The 21,389-nt window shown below is 32.8% G+C and overlaps 1 protein-coding gene across 1 annotated transcript in view; it reads right to left on the bottom strand.

The window, feature by feature from the left end:
- Window positions 1-21,389, bottom strand: part of LOC145694961 (uncharacterized) — a 138,319-nt gene that overhangs the window by 79,137 nt on the left and 37,793 nt on the right. The window contains exon 5 of the mRNA XM_081771776.1: window positions 12,179-12,308. Within this exon, the coding sequence (XP_081627902.1) occupies window positions 12,179-12,308 (130 nt within the window). The remainder of the gene's footprint in view (window positions 1-12,178; window positions 12,309-21,389) is intronic.

Below are 21,389 nucleotides of genomic sequence, written 5' to 3'. Positions count from 1 at the left end.
AAACGTACTGATGTTAGTATTCAAGAAAAATGGAAATTGTATCAGCAAGCATTACATCAATATTTAAATTATGCTTCGTCAGTTTCACAAAATCCAATTACAATACCGATTATTGAAAGGGAAGTTCAAGAAATAGCATTTGAAAAAGATAAAAAATAATTATTTTACCCTTTGCATTGGACATTCTACAATCAGTACCAAAAGCACATCGAAAGGAAACAGATCTATTATTAAAACAATTGACAAGTTCAAATAAAATTCATTGGGATCTATCGGCAATTCTACGTATTCAAGGAAAAACAATACCAGGTTCTAATATTATAGATTTAATAAATGATGCACGTACACGTAAATATTCACAAAATCCAATAGGTATTTATGAGTTTAAAATTTTATTAGATGAACCTAATGTGCCGCGTGAATTTATTTCTACACCGATAGTAAAATCACAAAGTAAAGTTAAAAAATCAACAAGTCCTTCAATAGTGGCAAATATATTAAAAAAATGGAAAAGATATAAAATGTAAAATATGGTAAACTTGGCAAAAATATATTATGATTATACGAATCCTGCTTCTTTATCAAGTATTAAAACATTACAACAAAAAACAAATTATCAAATAATATAATTAAAGATTCGTTAACATCTCAAGATGCGTATACATTTCATGCACCAGCGCGTACAGTGTTTGAACGTAAATAATATTGTTAGTGCACCGAATGAAACATTACAAATGGATTTAGCAGATATGCAACACATTTCAAAGTATAACAAAAATTATAAACATCCCTAAACAGGAAACGTTATTTTTTTTTATTTATTTTTTTTTTTGCTTACAGGAAATGTGTGTCTGTGTGTGGGACACGGACATATATATATGGCAATATCTTTTTCTATACTGAAGAATAATGAAACTTTATATTTTGTACTTTGAGCAAAATATGATAAATCAGAATTACATACCTTATTTCGGTTATATTGGAATATAAATTCGGAAAATATTACAGAATCTAAATAAAAATATTACATAATTTTAAAAAGTGAAAAATTTGAAGTTAGTATAATTCTACACATTCTCTTCTAATGTGCTATTTGTCCACGTGTAGCTACCTTGTCCAAATGTGCTATTTGTCCAAAAGGGCTTGGTAAGGTTTGACGGTCATGGTAGCTCTAAATAGAGGTTGTCCCAGTGTCTTGAAAATAGTGAATACGTCTTGGTGTCCTGATTTACAAATAGAAGACTACATTAGAAGAGCAATTTGGCTTTAATTTCAGATAGGTTAATACATGTGTAGAGAGTTTTGTTCTACTTCAAATTTGTTTCTACCTTCTTCCAACTTCATGTTGTAATCTCTTGAATTACATCATCATCACATAAGGTAGACCAAATATCAACTTTGCTAGGATCTTCTCACAGATTTCTTACATAAGTAGTTAAACCAGGCATCACTCTTACTATGTTTTGATGAAGAACCTTTCGGTTTCTTGGTCTTTTATTTGAATTCCAAACAAACCTTGGGGCCGCGGTGGCTCAGTGGTAGAGCGTTCAGCTCTGGTACTTGGGGTCCCGAGTTCAATCCCAGCCGCCGCCAAGTGACCTTTGTGGTGGACAAACACCGTGTGCGTGTGTTTTCTCGGGGTTCTCCCGTTTCCTCCCACTTTCTTCATTCCCTTTATCCCATTTCATTCATTACCTTTAGCCTAACCGGCATAACCGCGGGACGTAAAACTCAAAGATTTCATTTTCATTTTCCAAACAAACCTGTTTCTACCTCTATATCTAAGGCCTTCGTTATCACATGAAACTTCAGTAGGGCTGTTTACATTGAAACTTCTGTTATTACTTGAAGTCACACCTTACACTGTGTCAGAACTAGTATCACCCTCGTTGTCAGTAGGTAATTCTTCACTTTTAGTAAAAAAATGAGAGGTCTAAGTCAGAATCTTCTGAAGATACTAACATAAAGTTCTATTCTTCTTTATTCTCCTCTTCTTTCAGCATTTTTGCATTTTTGCCGTAAAATTTGGATCTGCTGTATTTACAGTTTGTATCTTATATTTCTTTCCTGAAGTACTAGCTCTATTCAAGTTGCAAATATATAAAATCTCACACAAACAAAGTAGTATGTTTAAAAAGCTTCTGCAGCTTCTATTTCATGGTAAAAAAAAATCACCTACAGAAACTATTTGAAAGGAAAACTTTCTTTTCAGGAAATGTGAGCCTCTCAGACACCGTAGGTTTTTTAAAATCATCAATAAATGTTCACTCAGACATCAACGCCAACAATGAACTACTGCGTCATACGCACAACTAAATAATGGGAAGGTACTGAGAAAAGCAATACGTTTGGTGAATCAGTGTTGCCAGTGCAACATAAAGAAAAACCGTAGGTGCCTGACAGACACATATTTCCTGTTAAGGGATATATTTTATGTTGTATTAATTTTTTTTCACGGTGCGCGTATTGTGTTCCCTTAAAAATATAAAGTGGTCCTGAAATGGTTAAAGCAATCAAAATTAAAAAAAATAAACTACCAGAGTTTAATGTATATACAAACTGATTTGGGTACAGAATTTTATAATCGACACTTAAAACAGTTATTTAAAGAATATGAAATTAATCATTTCAGTGTAATTCGGAAATTAAATATGCATTAGCAGAACGATTTGTAAAAACATTAAAAGAAAAATTGTATCGTTACTTTACCGCTAAAAATACATTTCCTTATATTGATGTTTTAGATCAAGTTGTAGAAAATTATAATCATACTTATCATAGTAGTATTAAAATGGCACCTGCGTATGGAAATCATTCTAATATTGATCAAGTTTAGAATACGTTGTACGATGATAAAATAAATAAAAAGAAACTAACATGTAAATTTCATTCGGGTGATTATGTACGTGTAAGTAAATATAAACACAAGTTAGAGAAAGGATATTTACCAAAATGGTAGCGAAATTTTTATTATTGATAAATGTATTCCATCTAACCTAGTTACTTATAAATTAAAAGATTGAAATGGAGATTAAATTAAAGGAATATTTTATACAGGAGAATTACAAAAAGTAAATATTAATTCATACAAAACATTTTAAATTTAAAAGTATTAAAACGTAAGAAACATATGATGTATGTAAAATTGTTAGGTTATCCGTCAATTATAAATTCATGGAGTAAAGCAAATTCTGTTCAGTCTTCAATATGAGTTCAACGATAAAACATGATTTCTATGTAACTACCTTCAAATGCCAGTAGTGAATTTTTTAATAATAACACGACTTCTTAATTTATAGTAAAACTTGCACAACCTATTCACTTAAGGGATGGAGAATGGTTTGTTGCATTAACATAACTTAATATTCCATTTAGTTTTTATAAAATTCGTGAAAATTAGAAAATTGTAATTCAATCCATTATGAACTTGAAATTATTGATACTGATATCACACCAGGATATTATTCTTCCCTTCATTCTATCTTAGAAATGATTCCTGAACATGCACGCGTGTTAAAATATTATAAAATATCAAATTGCTATTAAACATTCTTTTAAATTAAAAGATCAATCTATCATTGGAATGACACATGGATTACAACATGTACTTGGTTTTATAAATGAAAATGCAACTAATGTGCAAGATACTATTTTTGCAAAACGTTCTAATCAGGAAGTTCCTGCTATAACACTTGCAAAATTTCCTTGTAATTTAGAATATAATATACCAAATATTAATGTTTGTGTTGATATTGTAAAACAACAGGAAAATATTTTACCAATAGTTCGTAATGTTAGTGCGTATAATATTGAACATGGAAATGTAAAATGTTTTCTATTTCACATACCACATTATGTTAAAGTTGAAGAGATATTTAAACACAATCGAAGTAAACTTAAAAGATGAACATGGTTTAACCCTTTGGGGATCTTATCGTACATTTTGTACGATACGTATTTTTCATCGTACATTGCGTTATTTCTCTTCTATTTGAGCTTTTTCGTCCGGGTTTTTTGTTTTTCAAGTCCAGATACATTGTAGAAGACATTACGTATGGTTTCAGACCGTCCTGCGTCCAGACATAGAAAGTGATGACGTCATAATTTTGAAATAGAAATTTTCCCTTATGAAGCCTATGTTCATTATTTTTTGGCGGGCTTATTCTTTCACGTAGAAGATTGAAATTTTGCACAAACATTTAGTCCACCGAGTAGTATTTACCAGATTTTTTGTTCCGATATCAGTCCTAAAACAGGGGGGGGAACCAGAGGGGCAAAGGGTTGAAAAAGGGATATTATTTCCCAAAAATCCAGTTTTTCAGGATTTTACCACCTCACATACATGATGGGGACACGTGAGTCATACCGTCTGAAAGGCAGTTCCATTTTGAAGAGAATGACGGTCGAATTTTTATTCTAGGGTAATTAGGGACGTCTCAGTGAATTTTTTTCTAAATATACTTCTGTATAGGGTAACATGGGGAATTTTCTGAATTTTTTTGGCGGGCTTATTTTTGCACCTAGAAGATTGAAATTGTGCATAAACATTCAGTCCACCGAGTAGCATTTAACAGATTTTTTCAGATTTCTGAGTTAAAACAGGGGGGTCCAGAGGGGCTAAAATTTGAAAAAAGGGAAATTTAGACAAAAAATCGATTTTTTCTGGAATTTCCCGCCTTAGATACATGATGGAGACATGTGAATGGTACCGCCTGAAAGGCACTTCTATTCAGAAGAGAATATGGGCGACACATGTCCCTAGGGTAATTAGAGATGTCTCAGGAAATTTTTTCCCTGAGATCATAGTGTTTTGTTGTAATTTGGGGCATTGTGGGAATTTTTGATAAAATTTCTCCCGCCCTTACTATTCAAGATAGAAACTTGAAATTTGGCACAAACATTCAGTATACCAAGTACTATTTATCAGATTTTTTAGATGGCTATTTTCACACAGGGGGAAGTCCAGGGGGGGCAAAATTTGAGGAAACAATTTTTCCCTCCGAAATTTTCACTTTGACATTTTTTCCCGCTTCTGGTATATGGTATGAGCATGCAAGTGGTACCACTTCAAAGGCCACTCTATTCTGAAGAGAATGAGATATGAACCATGATCCTAGGATAAATAGTGACGATGCAGTAGTTGCTTGACTGAAAGTCTAAAAAATAGCCCAAAAAGCCAAGACCCCTTAAGGGTTAAAATTGAAATTTGAATTTGGAGCTTCAAACTTAACACTTCACTTGAAACGAAAATGATTTCTGGAAGTATATATGATAGTTTTTACATCACATTAGTTTCCAGTGCTAGTAATGATGTATACCCAAAAAATAATTCATCTTATTTTATAAATGAATTAAAAAATAATATTCAATTATCAGAAACAGATTGGTATGTAAGATTAAGTGTATTACATGTTCCTTTAACATGTAATAATGTTACAGATGGTGAAAATGTTATTTGGTATGAACTAAAAAATGATGAACAGCAAAAAAGTAAAATTGTAAGTGGATATTATCCATCCGTACATCTTATCATTGAAGAATTAAGTAAAATTTAAGATATGAAATTTAAACAACCGCGGATTTAAACAACCGTATATTGATATTTGTTACCCACATCAAATTTTTATTTATATTGATATCATACAATATCAATTTTTAGGTGATACAAAAGCACCATTATTACGTATTGCGACAGCATCAAATATTAAATATGGTAAAGTACGAACAATAACATTTCCACATTTACATTATTTACTTCTTTCAAAATTTTCCTTCAAGACTATTGAAATACTAATAAAAGACCGTGCAGGGCGAAGTTTGCAATTTCGTTCTGGGTATTAAGTATAACACTTCATTTTAAGCGCTCTCCTAATAAAAATTTATTAATTAATTCATTAATTTTATTTCAAAGATGAAATTTAGACGTCATTACGGACATGGTATTCCATACTTTTCAGGACTTGTATATCAACGGGGACATGGTATAGGTAGTTTCTTTCAAGGATTATTTCGTTTTGCATTACCATTTCTTAAACAAGGTGCAAGAGCATTAGGTCGTCAAGTATTACAAACAGGTGTACAAGTAGCGAGTGATGTATTAGAAGATAAACTATTTAAAAAATGTGACGTGCACGCGTAGAAGAAGCTGGGGAAATATTAAAGAAAAAAGTTGTTAACAAAGTTGGTCAGTTGTTTACTGGTAGTGGTGAGAGACGGGCACGCATACGTAAAGCTCCGACAAATATTCGATTTGGACTTCCTACAAAACGTAAGCGCAACAATAATAATTAAAATAGTAAGAGAAAAGTAAAAAGAAAAATAAGTCGTGTTGGAGATATATTTTCATAATGGCATTACTGAATTCAAACAGTGTAGAATGTTGCACTAATGATTTTGATTTATTCTCTAGTCCAATGACACTAACTTATATTGAATCTTCAAATACTGCTGAATATCGTCCAATTTCAACATTATCTTCGGATGGTTCTATTGAATTTTTTATTCCCGGTGATACTGGAGAACTTATTCATACTGCATATCTTTATCTTTACGTACGTTGAAAAATTACAAAAGCTGATTATACATCTTTAGGTGAAAATGATGTAGTAGCACCAACAATTAATTTCTTGTATTCATTTTTTAGTCAAACTACATTTCATTAAATGATAAATTAATTACTTCATCATCAGGATTTCATCCTTATCGTGCATACCTTGAAATATTAAATTATTCACCTGATGCTAGTGGTACACATTTAAAATTGGAAATGATGTACAAAGATACCGCTAAACATTTTGATATATTAGATGCAAAGAACGCAGGTTTTCAACAAAGTTCTAATTACATTAAAAATAATAAATCTTTTGAAATGTATGGTCGTTTGTATACAGACATTGCTGGTTTACCTCGCGCAATTGTAAATAAAGTAGGTCTTCGTATAAAATTACATCGTAGCAAAGATGCATTTTGTTTATTGTCTCCTGTAAATACTTCTTATAAAAGTATAACTTGAAGATGTTACTTTACATATACGACGTATAGATGTTGCACCCCATTTAGCTATGGAAATCAATACTAATATACTTTGTAAAACAACAAAATACCCTTTTACAAGAGTTCAAACAAGATCTTATACTGTTCCGGTAAATATTAATTCAAACAATCTTTATAATATTTTCTTGGGTAACGTACCTAAAGGTATTGGCATCGGGTTTGTTTCTAGTTCGGCATTTAATAGAAAATCTGAATTAAATCCAAATTCATTTTCATCACTTTAACGTTGACAAACTGAAGTTACAGGTCGGATCAAAATCTTTATCTCCCAGTCCCCTTACCCCCGATTAGAAAAAAAGATTTGTACCTTTTAAGTTATCATTCTTTGTTTTCCGGTACTGGTTTATATTATAAAGATGATGCTCACACTATTACTCCTGAAGAATATCCACACGGCTATACTCTTTATGCATTTATCCTATCACCTACAGCAACATTAGATGATTGTACTTGGGACCTTGTGCGTGATGCACCTGTAAATGTGAAAGTTTCCTTTGCGGAAAATGTAAATGAACCTATAACTTATATTGTATATGCACAATTTGATTATCTAAGTCAAATTGATAAAGATAGAAATACCAATAATACTTTTTAAAATCATTATTTTAGTAAAAGAAGTACATGTGTATGTGTTAAAAATTACATGTGTCCTACTGGTACAAAGTGTGTGTTTGACATTCTGTATTGTAATATAGTGGGTGTTCATTATTCATAAAAGAGTTGCAACGTATCATAACATGAAGTGTTTCAAAAGTATTTTCCTGGCGTTAGAACCAATTAATATTATTGGAAAAATTATAAAAAATGCTTCAATAAATTTTTAATATATTATTTCAATTCATGAAAGTATTCCACGTGCGCCGCTAAGTCTTCAAACATATACGTGTATCTAAATAAAATGTTTGGGATCTGAAGTGAAGTTATGTGTTTCAAAAGAAAAACTCATGTACACCAAGAAACTTATAAAAGTTTTACTTCGTGATAATCTAACCGGTTCAAATGCTCAAGGAATTTACGCACTTAATAGAATACCTAAAACTGTACAACCACCATGTGTATTAATAATTAATTTGGACAAATCGAATCATCAGGTAAACATTGGGTGTGTGTATTCATTGATGAAAATCAAAGAGGATATTATTTTGATAGCCTTGCATTACAACTTACGAAAGAAATAAAAAGTTCTTTTTTTAAAATAAAAATTGCAAAATATATTTTACAAATAATTCCACATATCAAGATAATAATTATATCTTGTGTGGATAATTCGTTTTGTACTTTCTTCATCATATTGTACGCAAGAAAATTTTGAATCATATTTATGTTTATTCAATAAAATTAAACTTAAACAGAATGATAAAATTGTATTTAACCATGTACGCAAAATATTAAAAGAAAAAACAATTAGACTAGATTAACACAATTTTTTATTTACAATTTTAAATCTTGTGTTTTTATTTACAAGTACATACAAAATATGAAAAGTATCATAACTTTGCAAATGCATTAGTTAATGCTATTGATCTTTCATGTTTCCACCAAAAACATAATTGTTGTGCATTACGAAATGCACATACTGATTTTTTCAATACATTATGATTATTATTTGTTGTAATAGTATGAAACGAACACAAATCATTAAATACGTTCCCATGTAATGTGTTTAATGATGGACAATGTTTACTTTCCAAATCAATAACATTATCTAATGCAAAAATCTTTTTAATCCAAAGTGATTTTTCTGCAGCTTTACAATAAAAGGTTGCATCTTCATTACATAGTTGATATATAAGGTTACGTATGTGTGATACAGTGTAACCGCATTTATTATTCCAAATTAGTCCATGTAAGTTTAATGTTAACCATTCAATTTGTTTTTCAGAACTTAACTGTAGTAAATTATATTCTATTGGTGATTTTATTAAACAATGCAAATTTATTGTTCATCACACTCAGATAAACAAAATTCACGAATGATAATTCTTTATCTGAAAACTTAAAACCTTGTATGTCAATGATATATTGATTTACATATGGTGAAATTTCATTTTTACGTAGCATCGGAAACGAAATAATTTGTCCAACAAATTCAGTGTTCTTTAATAGCACAAGCGTTTCACGTATAAAGTTCATACTAGAGATTTCACTATGTTCTTTTCCAAACAATTCATATAATTCAAGAAGAGTTTCTTCACTGGATAAATACTGCACTGTAGACAGACCAATGTTCTCAGGATTTACTAGTGGTGGATGAAAGTGTAAGTATACATTTATTGTTTTTATTACGAGGTGTTGACTAATATGATCTTCATACATAAAACACAAAAAGTATTTTCGCAAAACAATTTTCACACGCACCACGTTTTCTTATTCACAGTTCATTCGCATTCACTGTATAAATTAAATCTGTTTTTTTCAAGCAATATACGTGCAAGATCTTCTCTTGCATTCGTATCAAGTGTTAGTTCACCATTAAGATAATCCCTTCTTAAAGGTCCAGAAGCATGAGTTAAACCATAAATATAAAACAATTCGTCCTATACACTTGGACTCACCAGCACAGACCATGCTCGTAATCCTAAAATGTCGTCATCACAATAAAAACATTCATGGGATCATTGAAATGTTTCATTTCGATAACATGCAAAACACATCACATATCCATTGGGAATCCATTTCACAATGCAATCTCGAACACAGTTTACATCCACATAATTAACACATTATTCACAGTTCCAAACTAATTCCGCTGGAGTAGGTGATGGTGCTGGCGAAACCACATTTGATACCAAGGTTTCGTTTGATTCCGCCTCAGAATCCAGCTGATCCTCCGAAAACTCGTACACTTCGTCATCGGATAAATCATGCTTTTCTTCAATATCTAATGATAGGCATGGATAAACTTCTACATTATTATTTTCAAATCTTTCTAGCACCCGTTCATTAATTGATGATGATGAATCCGGAAAATGAGGAAAGTCTAGCTTTGCTTCCTTTTACCAGGAAGTATCAGATGAATCTGAATAATAATTTAGCTTAATTTTCTTTTACTCTGGTTCAATTAGTTTGGTCTCCTCCCCTGCTTCTCAGCAATGTCTTCAGCAAACTGACGGTTCTCCATTGCTAACAACACTATTCACATAAATTTCAACATTCATATTTATTGAAAAAAATTAAATGACGTCGCGTATTCGTTCCCGCGCACGCACGTATTTTCATGTTCGCGCGTCTACGAATGCATCGCGCAACCTGCAACGCGTTTCCTGGACCGGCCGCCAGGGTGCGTGTTCAAACAAGTTTTTCCCGCCTTCCGATAATGTTAACATAATTAAAAAGTACAGTGTTTTCTGTAACTTCAAGGTATACGTCGGTAAGTACATGAGCGGTTTTTCATATACATCAAAGGAATATGATATTATATTAACAATTAATTTTATTACATCGGTGCAAACATTTCGGAATGTATCTGCTTTCATTAGGAATTTTCGTTCAAACTATTATACAAAGAAAACCCACTTCCTTTTTAAAAGACGCCTAAAGGCAAACAGATGAGTTCTAACAAAATATCTTTCTTTCACCTCCTTCCACTATTCCTTTATCATCAAAGTCTAAGATATAAGCTTCTCCCATTCAATTCCATTATTCTCTTTGTTCATACATCGACAAAGGAGTTTTATTCTACCCCTAACAACATACATTAACAATTACTTTTATGATACCCTATTTTTCTTCTGTATAAACATTAACAAAAGGTTTTGTGACCTTCCTTTGTATTTAACAATAGAATTTTATGATTGTATTGAGCCGGACATTTCTCTTATAGACTACTTAACTTACAGTCTCATATATTCTCAAGTCACTATGTGAAAAACGACATTGTGTTATTGCTATAATGTCCTGCTCTACTGGCAAATAGATTAGAACATGCTCCCGGTAAGACATTCAAGCATGCACAATGTTATAACACAGACAAGCAGAGGGTTTGTTTTGAATATATTGTGTAAGTACTGTCCTGTAGTTAACATCCATTAAAATTAGTTTGATAATATACACTTAATAAATTGAATGATTTTGCAGTGACTAAATCCTTCTGAAAAGGTGCTAGAATCCGTCGAAACAGTCTGAGAACACGTATTTTTAACTAAGAATTCTCACGCTACCTCACGAGACCGCAAACGCAATACTAGATGGTTTGGTCCTACCAGTGAACAAGCCTATTTTAAAGGGTAAGACCACTACAGCGAATAAAACAACGGATTATATCCTCGAGTGAAATGGAAAAAGAATTTTTGTCATTGATGAACTTCACGTACATATGCATGGAAAATTAATTATAAAATACAACACATCTCTGTTAGCCATTACTTGTGTCAGTATCACAAAGAGTTTCGAACGCTTCCTGAATTTGTCGAGCGAACAGATATGTTGAGTCATAGCATCTATCTTTTTACACTTAATTCAAAGTTACTTCTACATTTATGTAGTAATCAAACCATGCAACGTTTTCTGACACAAGAAAGCAAACTCTTTCTTTTCTGATTCGTACTCCAAGGGAATACGGAAAAAGTTAGAACTATCCAACATTCAAAATATTCAGAAAAATGTGTTTTGAATTGACTAAAATCAAGGGAACAAAAGTACTATACATTAAAGAATAAATAAAGTGCAAGTGACGTTACCTTTAAAGCAACATATTATATCCGTTCAAATGAGATTGGCACACCTGTTTGTTTACTTCATCCTCTATTTCGTTTTCATCTTCTTTATCATCATCACATGGATTATGTTGTTTTATCCCTCTTCCCTATAGTTACCTCCGGTTATCTGAAAACCTGTTGAAACTGTATTCTTCTCCTTACAATTAGTCGAACAGTTAAAATTTTTGTATTGTATTACTTCGAAGTATCCAGATAGAAGGATCAAGAAGTTAGATTTGCCCACAACTTTTACCGTTATATTTAATATTTCTAAGGGAAATAAACTTCTGTTCGAATTATCCAGTGTTTCTAGAGAGAGTCTGTTGTATTAATAATATTCATAACACTAATAACATTATTAATTTAAAAATACTTCGAAAAATAGATCATTATACTAATTACTTCGATTAATGTAGATGTTTACTTACTTTCTATAGGCGAGAACACGACAAGTATATCAGCTGTAGAGGGAATCGTGAAAACTGATTCTTGTCTAATGTTCGCATCTGGGACCGTTCTGCTTTCCACAACACGACCCTTCTCTGATTCTCTGAAGGCCTGAAATACAAACAGTATAAAAAATGGGTTTATACACACAGGATCATAAATATATATTATTTTTAAACAGTAATATCCAGCCTTTTTGGAATCTCTTATTTACAGAAATTAAATTTTAATCTTAGAGATTACTTCCTAGATCTGCATTATTTAAATAGCCATTATAAGTTCGTGGGTTTCAGCGTGAAGACATGTTGCTTGCAGGGAGTAAAAATCTTCATTAGAAGCTATCTAATCATGTGGTGTCAAGTGTCAAGTCGAAAAATATGATAGTGGCTAGGGAGGGGAAGTGGAAACAAAATAGTCGCCGGCGGATTTAGTTTCTCTAGCTTTAAAGTGCAAGTTATTTTGCAATCTGGCATGATGTTAGGTATAGAGATAGTATTTTCAAAAAGCATCGCAAACAAGCTGAGTGTGGTCTCTTTTGGTCTGTTTGCCTAAATTCAAAATGGCTGCCGCGCGAAAACTTTACCTTATGCTTTAGTTCCACTTTAGCTCTTCATTTATTCGATTATTACTTTTATAATTGTTTTCGATTAGAAGAATGAATCTTTATATATTATGAGGTTATTTACAAATAAAAAATAATATTTCAAGGGACTTATATGTGAGGTAACAAAGAGAAGGCGTTTTAAAATAATATTTTCTCATTTCAAGGAGCAGAAATGATTATATTGCAATCTAAACGAGTCTTTTTGCACAAAAATTTTCGAAGAGACCAGTGCCTATTTGATAGCATTATGGCTTGTGAAATAAGCCAATCAGCAAATGCTTAATTGGCCACTAACTTTGAGTGCCTGTAGAGACCTTTGTCCATGTTTTTTTGCGTTTGGCCACACAAATTACGCTCATTGGATACCAGTGTTCTTGAGAGACATGGCACGTTTACAAGCAGAACATCCAAGCATCCTTGAAGCTTTCATGAAGGGAAAGTTTGTAGTACAACGCAGTGAAAAAAATCCCTCATGGCCCTTGATCAAAGCCAAGAGCATAGCATCCAATTCCTTAAAGAAGACGGTAGAGCTAAGGGCCTGTACGGCCAGAAAGAAGAGTAGGAGGTCATTGAAATATCAAAACCTGAAGGTCTGCGAGTTGTAGAATTTGAAAATGCAAGACAGAAATAAAAAGTCATGAACATTTCTTAATAGGGAATGCGCATCTGGGCCGTAAATTTGATCGTGATCTGCTATTTCTTCTAAAGTTTCAACTACTGGTCCAAAATGTTCTAAAACTGCACGAATAGCTTTCAATTTACAGTTCCATCTAGTGTCGCTCAAAGATTTTAATGTTACCAAATGCTTTGTTTTCTCCTTTACGTTGAATATTTCCACATATTACGTAACGCTATTTTTGACCAAGTTTTACCCCCTTCCTCCTCCTTGTCATACTTCGTAACGCAAGACCGAACCCCCTTCTTTACGTAACACTTTTTGATTTTTGTTTTTTCACCAATTTTGTCTATTTTGGGAGTTATTACAACAAAAAAACTATTTTTAATGGTACAACTTTTTATTACAAAATGTTTGTATTCTGAATTATTTGCAGTGTTTTTCGCCAATAAATCAAAGTACGTATTAGAAAATAGCAGAACCGTAATATTCTAACCCCATAAGGTTTTTACCAGTCCTAATTCTTCAAAACTGCATACTGTCATTTTCCCAAGAAACTCGCACCCATCCTTTTAGATCACCAACGATAACAAGGAAGAAATATTGCCCGAAGACTCAGGTGAAACAGGATCTAATGAACTGACACCGACCTCTTTTTCAGGGATCCAGGATGCTTCGTGCTTTTGAAATTCGCTAGTGTCGACGATGCAAAGTCCTCTTCCTCGTCAACCACAGACTCGAAGTAACTGCACACGTGAAGGAGCAAAGACATCTTTCAAGCTTTCGAGCATCTTCTTTGGACTTCAGTTTACTCTTCTCAAACTCTTATTGTCCTAAATCAGTGTGGGAATGCGAATAAACTCGATTTCTTCAGAAATATTGAAATCCAAAAATAAAAAAAATTAGTACGAGATGAATATCCTACGAATTTGGTTTTTAATTTCTTATTTTGATCTGCAAGTCGTGGATCGTTCTGTCGCGGAAAATATTATTCCACGAAAAAAATTTCGTCTGTTTCACATGCGAAACCCCTTAGAAGAAAGGAATGATAATGATTCAAATCAAAGATTTTAGATAATATTCTCAGAAATACCGGTACGAATGGGAACACGAGGGCATTTTTAAGCGGTGGTTACTATCATTATCAATTAACTCCAGAAAAACATGTTCTGTAAATCCAATGCTTGCGATAGCCACAAAACGAAGTTTTATTACATTGTAATACACAATAGTATTGTATTGTATTGTATTGTCTAGTGCGTCTTCGAATTCCTTCTGTATGATTCAATTTATATAGGCTATAGTTGGCAATTTTGCAAAAGAATATATATATATATATATATATATATATATATATATATATATATATATAACTGATAGAAAATATCAAATCCATAGTTTTCGGAGTCACTCAAATAAACAGTGACACTTTCGATGCCGTTTAAATTAAAACTTAGACTTGCAACTTGGGGAGAGAGAGATGTTTAAAAATGATCGAAAATGACCGATATTAGTGTTGAAACCAGCTTTCACTGTCGCGGAGATAAACAGTGATAACTCCGATGGTGTTTAAATTCAAATTCAGCCCCTATTAATACTCCTAAAGGGGGATGGTGACATGTAAAATAGTTGAAACTTACTTATATTAGCGTCGAATTCAGAGTTTTTGGAGTCCCAAAATTGAATGGCGACAGTTTTGGTACCTTTTATGTCCTCAATAAAACATATTTTCCCCTTGCGAAGAACGGGTATCCTGGCAGTTTATTTATAAAAAGGAAAAGAACTGAATAAAATTATTTGTTTAAAAGATTACATATAAATCTGAAAATAAAAATAAAAATTACAGCAAAAAACATGTGTTACGTAACGAAGATCTAAACCCCTTCTTCACCCTTTATCACGCTTCCTAACGCAAGGCAGAACCCACTCCTCCCTTTGGGGCGTTACGTTATATGTGAACGACCCCCTAGCGTGCCTTTTTGGCGACGCTTTTATGAAGAAATGCAAACTACTCAGAACACCAAACATGTTTCGAATCGCAGACATTTCTCCACATACTTCAACAATGCATAAATTCAAAATGTGAGTGTAACAATGAATATAAATGGCTAAATCGTTCCCGTGCCTGATCCTCTTTGCAATGCCAGAGTACTGATTAGGGATGGCCACAAAGTTCCGGTTCCGACGGAACCGGTTCCACGAAGAACCGATTCTCGAAGATCCGGTTTTCAGAACCGGTTCCGGACCTGGATCTGAAAACTCGGTTCCAGAACCGGTTCCAGATCTGGATCGAAAACTCGGTTGCAGAACCGGATCTTAGGAACCGGTTCCAGACCTGGATCCGAAAGCCCCCAAAGACCCGTAAAGTTCACCTTCAAAACACTGCAAAGAGGACCATGCGCTTGTGCCCTCCCCGCCCAGACCCGCTTTTAAAGCCTCCACTTTCCCCTACCTTTGCCATTTCATATGGTCTTATTAAAAGACAGACGCTACTGCCTCTTACTCTTAATTCTCTCTCTACTACTTTTTAAATTTTTTTTCGTATGAATTCTCTCCTCTTTTTATGATTGGCCTCAGTTAGGGTGAGGCGAGGCTTACCTTTCATTGGCATGATACCTAAAACAAAATTTAAATCATGCCCTATTCTTTCTTTTTTCTATCTTTTTCTTATTGTTTTTATTTCCTTTTTTTTAAAAAAAAATTGAAAAGATACACAAAGACACATACACATACACACACACACATACATACATACATACATATACATGGGCAGGAAACACCATGCATAAAATGTATAGGTATGAGCTGAAAAGAGAAAAGAAATAATTAGTAAATAATTTAAACAAGTATTACAAGGATATTTTTTTCTTTAAATAGTTATCTCCCCTGTATGAATTTATTTCTTGATGTTATTTATACCTGTCTTTCCCACTAAAAAAGAAAGTTCTTTGAAAGGAAATCGGATTTCCAGATTTCCAATTTTTCGTTAGTTGTTAGTTCTGAAAATCAACATCAGAACTGTTTTGGTCTTTCTGAATTTCTCTCACCAGCTTTGTAAAGTCTTCTTATTTCCTCTCTTCTTCTAAAACACTTGTTATATTTTAAAATTCTGCCACCACTTGCAAAACACTAAACAAGGCACTATACACTAACACAAATAAGAACGTGAAGGTTTAAGTTCTGGAATTGTCATCAGAACTTAGTTTTTTTTTCTGTTTGATTAGTTTTATTTTCTTCTAATTCCTTATTTCTTTATATTTACAATGTAGGGTATGGGTCTTGTTAATTTCTTCTTCTTTCATCGTTTCTTTCCTTCCACAAGTTTCTTGATACATGTCTTGCAACAAATTGTAATTTTCCTAATTTCATTTTATCGTTTATTAAAGTTTGTATAATATCCCTTTTTAATTGGTCTCTTATTTGTTATATAATTATTGCAATTCCAGAAGACATGTTCTTGTGTTTGTACTTCATTACATGTACATTTATCGTCATTAATTATGTTAAGTTTTCTCAGATGAGATTTATACGGTCGAGGTCCAGAGATGCATTCTATTAATTCACTGCTTATTGTTCCCATTTCTTCTCTTATTTTTAAGTTTGGGATAATGGTTCTTGTTCTTTGTCTCTTTATCGAATCTCTCCATCCATCTTCTCACTTCCGTTTAATCAGTTTGTTAACATCGTCTTCGGTGCTTGGCAATTCTCCCGTAATTTCCAATATCTTCGTTCTCTTATTATTCTTTAGCCATGTCTTAATACATCTTCTTAATATCTGAAGGTGTACGGATTCTTCATTGGCCAAAAGTTGTATTGTTTCTGCAGAGATAGTTTTTATGATGCCATGGGTTCTAATTAGCATTAATCGTTGCACTCTTATTAATTTTTGCCTTAAGGTTTTGTTTAGAAACAGTCTATGACCCCAGATTCAGGCACAATATTGTGCAATAGCCATTAGAATAGCTTTGTTATACAATTTAAAAATTTTTCTATCAATTTTAAAATCTTTTATATCGACTGTTAAGAGTTTGTTGGCTTCTGTTGTTTCAGTTATATGTTTTTCGTAGTTTAGCCGTTTGTCTAGCCATACACCTAAATATTTGAATTCATTCATAATTCCTATTTTAGTGTTCCTAATTTTGATTATGGGTTCTATCTGTAGAGTTTGGCCAAATACTGTAATTTTCGTTTTATTTACCGATAGAGTTAATTTATTTTCTATACACCATCTTTCTAGATTTTCTAATATTATATTTCCTTTTTGCTCTATTTGTCTTCTTGAGGATGCTGTCATCACAATTGCTAAATCATCCGCATATCCAACTACGCCTAATGTTTCTTTTAGATTGTTTAGTTTTCTTAAACATGGTTGGAAAGTAATGTCCCACATTGTAGGTCCGCATATTGAACCCTGTGGGCATCCTTTAATGCTTTTTGTTGTTATATTCTTTTCCTGGAGATTTTAATGTAATCGTTCTGTCAGTACAGTAATCCAGCATGATATTGTAAAGAGCTTTACTAATTTTTAGTTTTTTGAGTTCTTTAAAAAGTGCGGGTCACCATAGATTGTCAAAAGCACCACTAATGTCGGCATAAATAACAACTTGGTACTTTTCCAGTTTACCTTCTTCTATGAGGTCAATTAGTCTTTTTACAGCTGTTTCGGTGCTTTTTCCTTTTCTGAAACCATATTGCAAATTGTCATTATTTAAAATTCTGTTTTTGTTTATTCTTTCCACAATGGTTCGTTCGAAAAGTTTACTTATTACATTTAATAAGCAGATAGGTCGATAAGATTTTGGATTATTTTACTTGTCATCTGACTTTTTGAATATGATTAAATTTGCTTGTTTCCACCTTTTGGGAATTCGTCCGTTTTTAAAACACAAGTTGAAGAGTTTTGCTAGATATGATGCCCATGTGTCAGCATTATGTTTAAAAATTTCTGATTTTATTTCATCCGGTCCAGGAGCTTTTTTTGCTTTTAAGTCGTTTTATGTAATTTATTATTTATTGGTTTTCTATTACTTCTATTCTGTCTTCTAAAGGTGGTAATTGCATTTCTCTTCTTATGAAACTTTGTGAGTTATTATCTTCTTCAGGTATATCCTGTGCTAATAGAGATTTTATTAGATAGTCTATTGTTTCTTCCCAATTATTTGTATATGTACCATTTGTTCTTTTTAAAGTTGAGAGGGTCGTAGGTATTTTAACTTTATTACTTATAATTTTGTAGGGTTTACCCCAGGGATCTAGATTTAAATTTGTTTCAATGTGTGTTTTCCAAGTATTTTTCTTTGATTCTATTATTTTGTTTTCATACTTTTGTTTTAACTCTCTATATTTGTTTAATCTGTTTTGTCTTAGATTATTTTCTGTTGTATGTTGATAAAGTTTCCTAGCTTTACGTGTTTTTCTTTTCAGGTCTTGTAGTCCATTGGTACAGAAGGTATCTGTTTTAATGTGTAATCCTTTAGTTGTCTTTTTTGTTTTTCTTGAGTTTTTAATTGCTAATTTTATTGTATCTTCTATTTTCTGGGCTAATTCATCTAAGTTGCTCTTTTCTTCTATCTGTGGTAGATTTATCGTTTGCCACAACTTTATCTAATTTATCTTCTCTGGGTTATATATTAATGTTTCGTCTGAAGATTGAAAATAATTTGTTTCTTCTTGTTTGGTTAGTTTTATGATATCAAACATTATTATATTATGATCGCTTATTGTTGCTGAATCGAGTACTTTCCAATTTTCTTTCTTATTACTCAATCTTGTAGAAGCTATTGTCTGATCAATGTTTGATTGCCCCTGACTGTTCTTAAATATTGGTGGATTCCCTTCCTCATTTATTATTATTAGGTTATTATTCATGACCAATTCTTCAACCCTTTCCCCTCTATTGTCCGTTTTATTGCCGTACCATAGTGTTGATTTGGCATTTGAATCCATACATATTAAGATGTTTTCTTCTTTATACATTTGGCAAAATCTTTCTATATTATCCAAAAAAGGTTGTATGTCCATGCAAAATTGACAATAACAATTGATTAATTTAATGTTCTCTAGATTCGTTCTCAACTCCACGCATACCGTCCAATTATTTCCAAATTGTGTTATATTTAATGTTTTAATGTTTTTATTTCTGTTTATGATTGCAGCTTTTGGTTTCTCACCTACGTTTTGAGGAATCTGGATCTCTCCTGTGTGATTTTTCGCAATAATTGTTTCACAGTCTCCCATGTTAATTAACTGTCATTTCTTGTGTAAGGCTCTTGTACAACTATTATGTCTGCTTCTACTTTATTTGCTAATTCTTTAATTTCATCCATAGAAGTCTTTGCTCCCATAGCATTGATTTGAATGATTGTTAATTTTTCTTCATTTAATAAATTTGTCAAAATGTTTTTGAGTTTGTCATAATTTATCTTAAAATTTTTTTTTTCTGTATTTAAAAGCAGATTTTTGCGATTGTGCGTTCGTATAGCATTTTATATGTTGCACACTCTTGTTCGGTTTTAGCATTGCACTTTTTCTTTCTCTTGGTGCATGGGATACAAACCTTGGCTTTATCTTTATTCACACATCCCGACTTATCGTGCCCCCCCCCCCCTTTGTCCACAGAAAAAAAACTTTCTCTTCTTTGCAGTGTTTACTGGTGTGACCATAATCAAGACAAATATTGCATTTTGAGACAGTAATAAAGTCTTTTATTCCATGAGCTTCGAACATTAGATATACTCGTCCTTCTTTCAAAAGTTTTCTTCTAATTTGGGAAGTTGCTTCAATAACTAGATGGCATTTATTTTGGTTTTTTGGTCCGGTTCTAAATCTAGGTTTAATGTCTTTGATTGCTTCTGTCATTTCTTGCTCTTCAAAGTTTTGCTCCACTAAAGTTTCGACGATCTCTTAATCTTTGAAATCAGCTGGAATGTTGTATATAATCAATAATGGTTTCTTCTTCTTCGGTTTTTCTACTACAACGGTTTCGTTCAGTTTCTTGTTATTTACTAAGCTTCTCATGTCTTTTTCAGTGGCTGTTTCTACAATGATTGCATTTTTCATTATTTTAACCAATGAAATTTTGATTTTCTCCTTAGCTGGATTGGCAGCATGAATTAATTTTCTCTTTACCTCATTTATTTCCTCACTCCCATTCGCTTTTAGAAAGATGGTTGGCTTTTGTTTCGTTCGTGCTTGTTCAATTTCGTGAGTTCTTTTACTTGTTTGTACTTGTTCCTTTGATCCTGTAAGGATTGCGGAATACAGTGGCCTCTCTTCTGTGGCTTTTCCCTTGTCGTTTTGTAATTTGGTGATTTCGATCTTTAATTTTTCATTTTCCTCTCTGAGCTTATTTATTTCGGTCCTTAGGTATTGGTTGACACCTTCTGTTTTTGATTGTTTCATTAACCATTTGGCTAAATGCTTCTTGATGTTTTTAGCTATCGTTGAACTGGCTTTGCTTTTTTCTGACTGCTTGGTCAACAAAATCCATGGCCGTTTCGAGGGTGTTTAGAAAAATGAGTTGGCCAGTTTGCCTGTTTAGCCAATGAGTTTGCCAGTTACCCAGTTTATTTAGCCAAACGAGACAAGCGGCCGCCGCCTGAGTGCCTGCTTGTCGCTTCCACCATTTCATCTAGCACGCTGTTCACATCTTGCCAGCAGCTCGGGTTTAGCGTAGGAATGGTCACAAAGTTTCGGTTCCAGCGGCTTGGAGATCCGGTTTTCAGAAACCGGTTCCAGACCTGGATCCGGAAACCCGGTTCCAGACCTAAATCCGGAAAACCGGTTCCGTTCAGACCCGAAAACAGGTTCCACCAGGAATCGGTCCTGCCATCCCTAGTACTGACCACGCATAACGGCTGCACCATCGTAACATTGTTCTCGAATGTTATCTAGCTACGCTCAGCCCCAGTGATATTAACACATTTATTAACAGTTTGCACAAACTTTCGCCGTGTTTTTTCTGTCTTGCAAA

The sequence above is a fragment of the Thermobia domestica genome, chromosome 1 (genome assembly GCF_964235325.1).
Source record: "Thermobia domestica chromosome 1, izTheDome1.hap1.1, whole genome shotgun sequence".
Lineage (NCBI taxonomy): Eukaryota > Metazoa > Arthropoda > Insecta > Zygentoma > Lepismatidae > Thermobia > Thermobia domestica.
The sequence above is the reverse complement of the archived record's forward strand: the minus strand, read 5'-3'. Positions and strand labels throughout refer to the sequence as shown.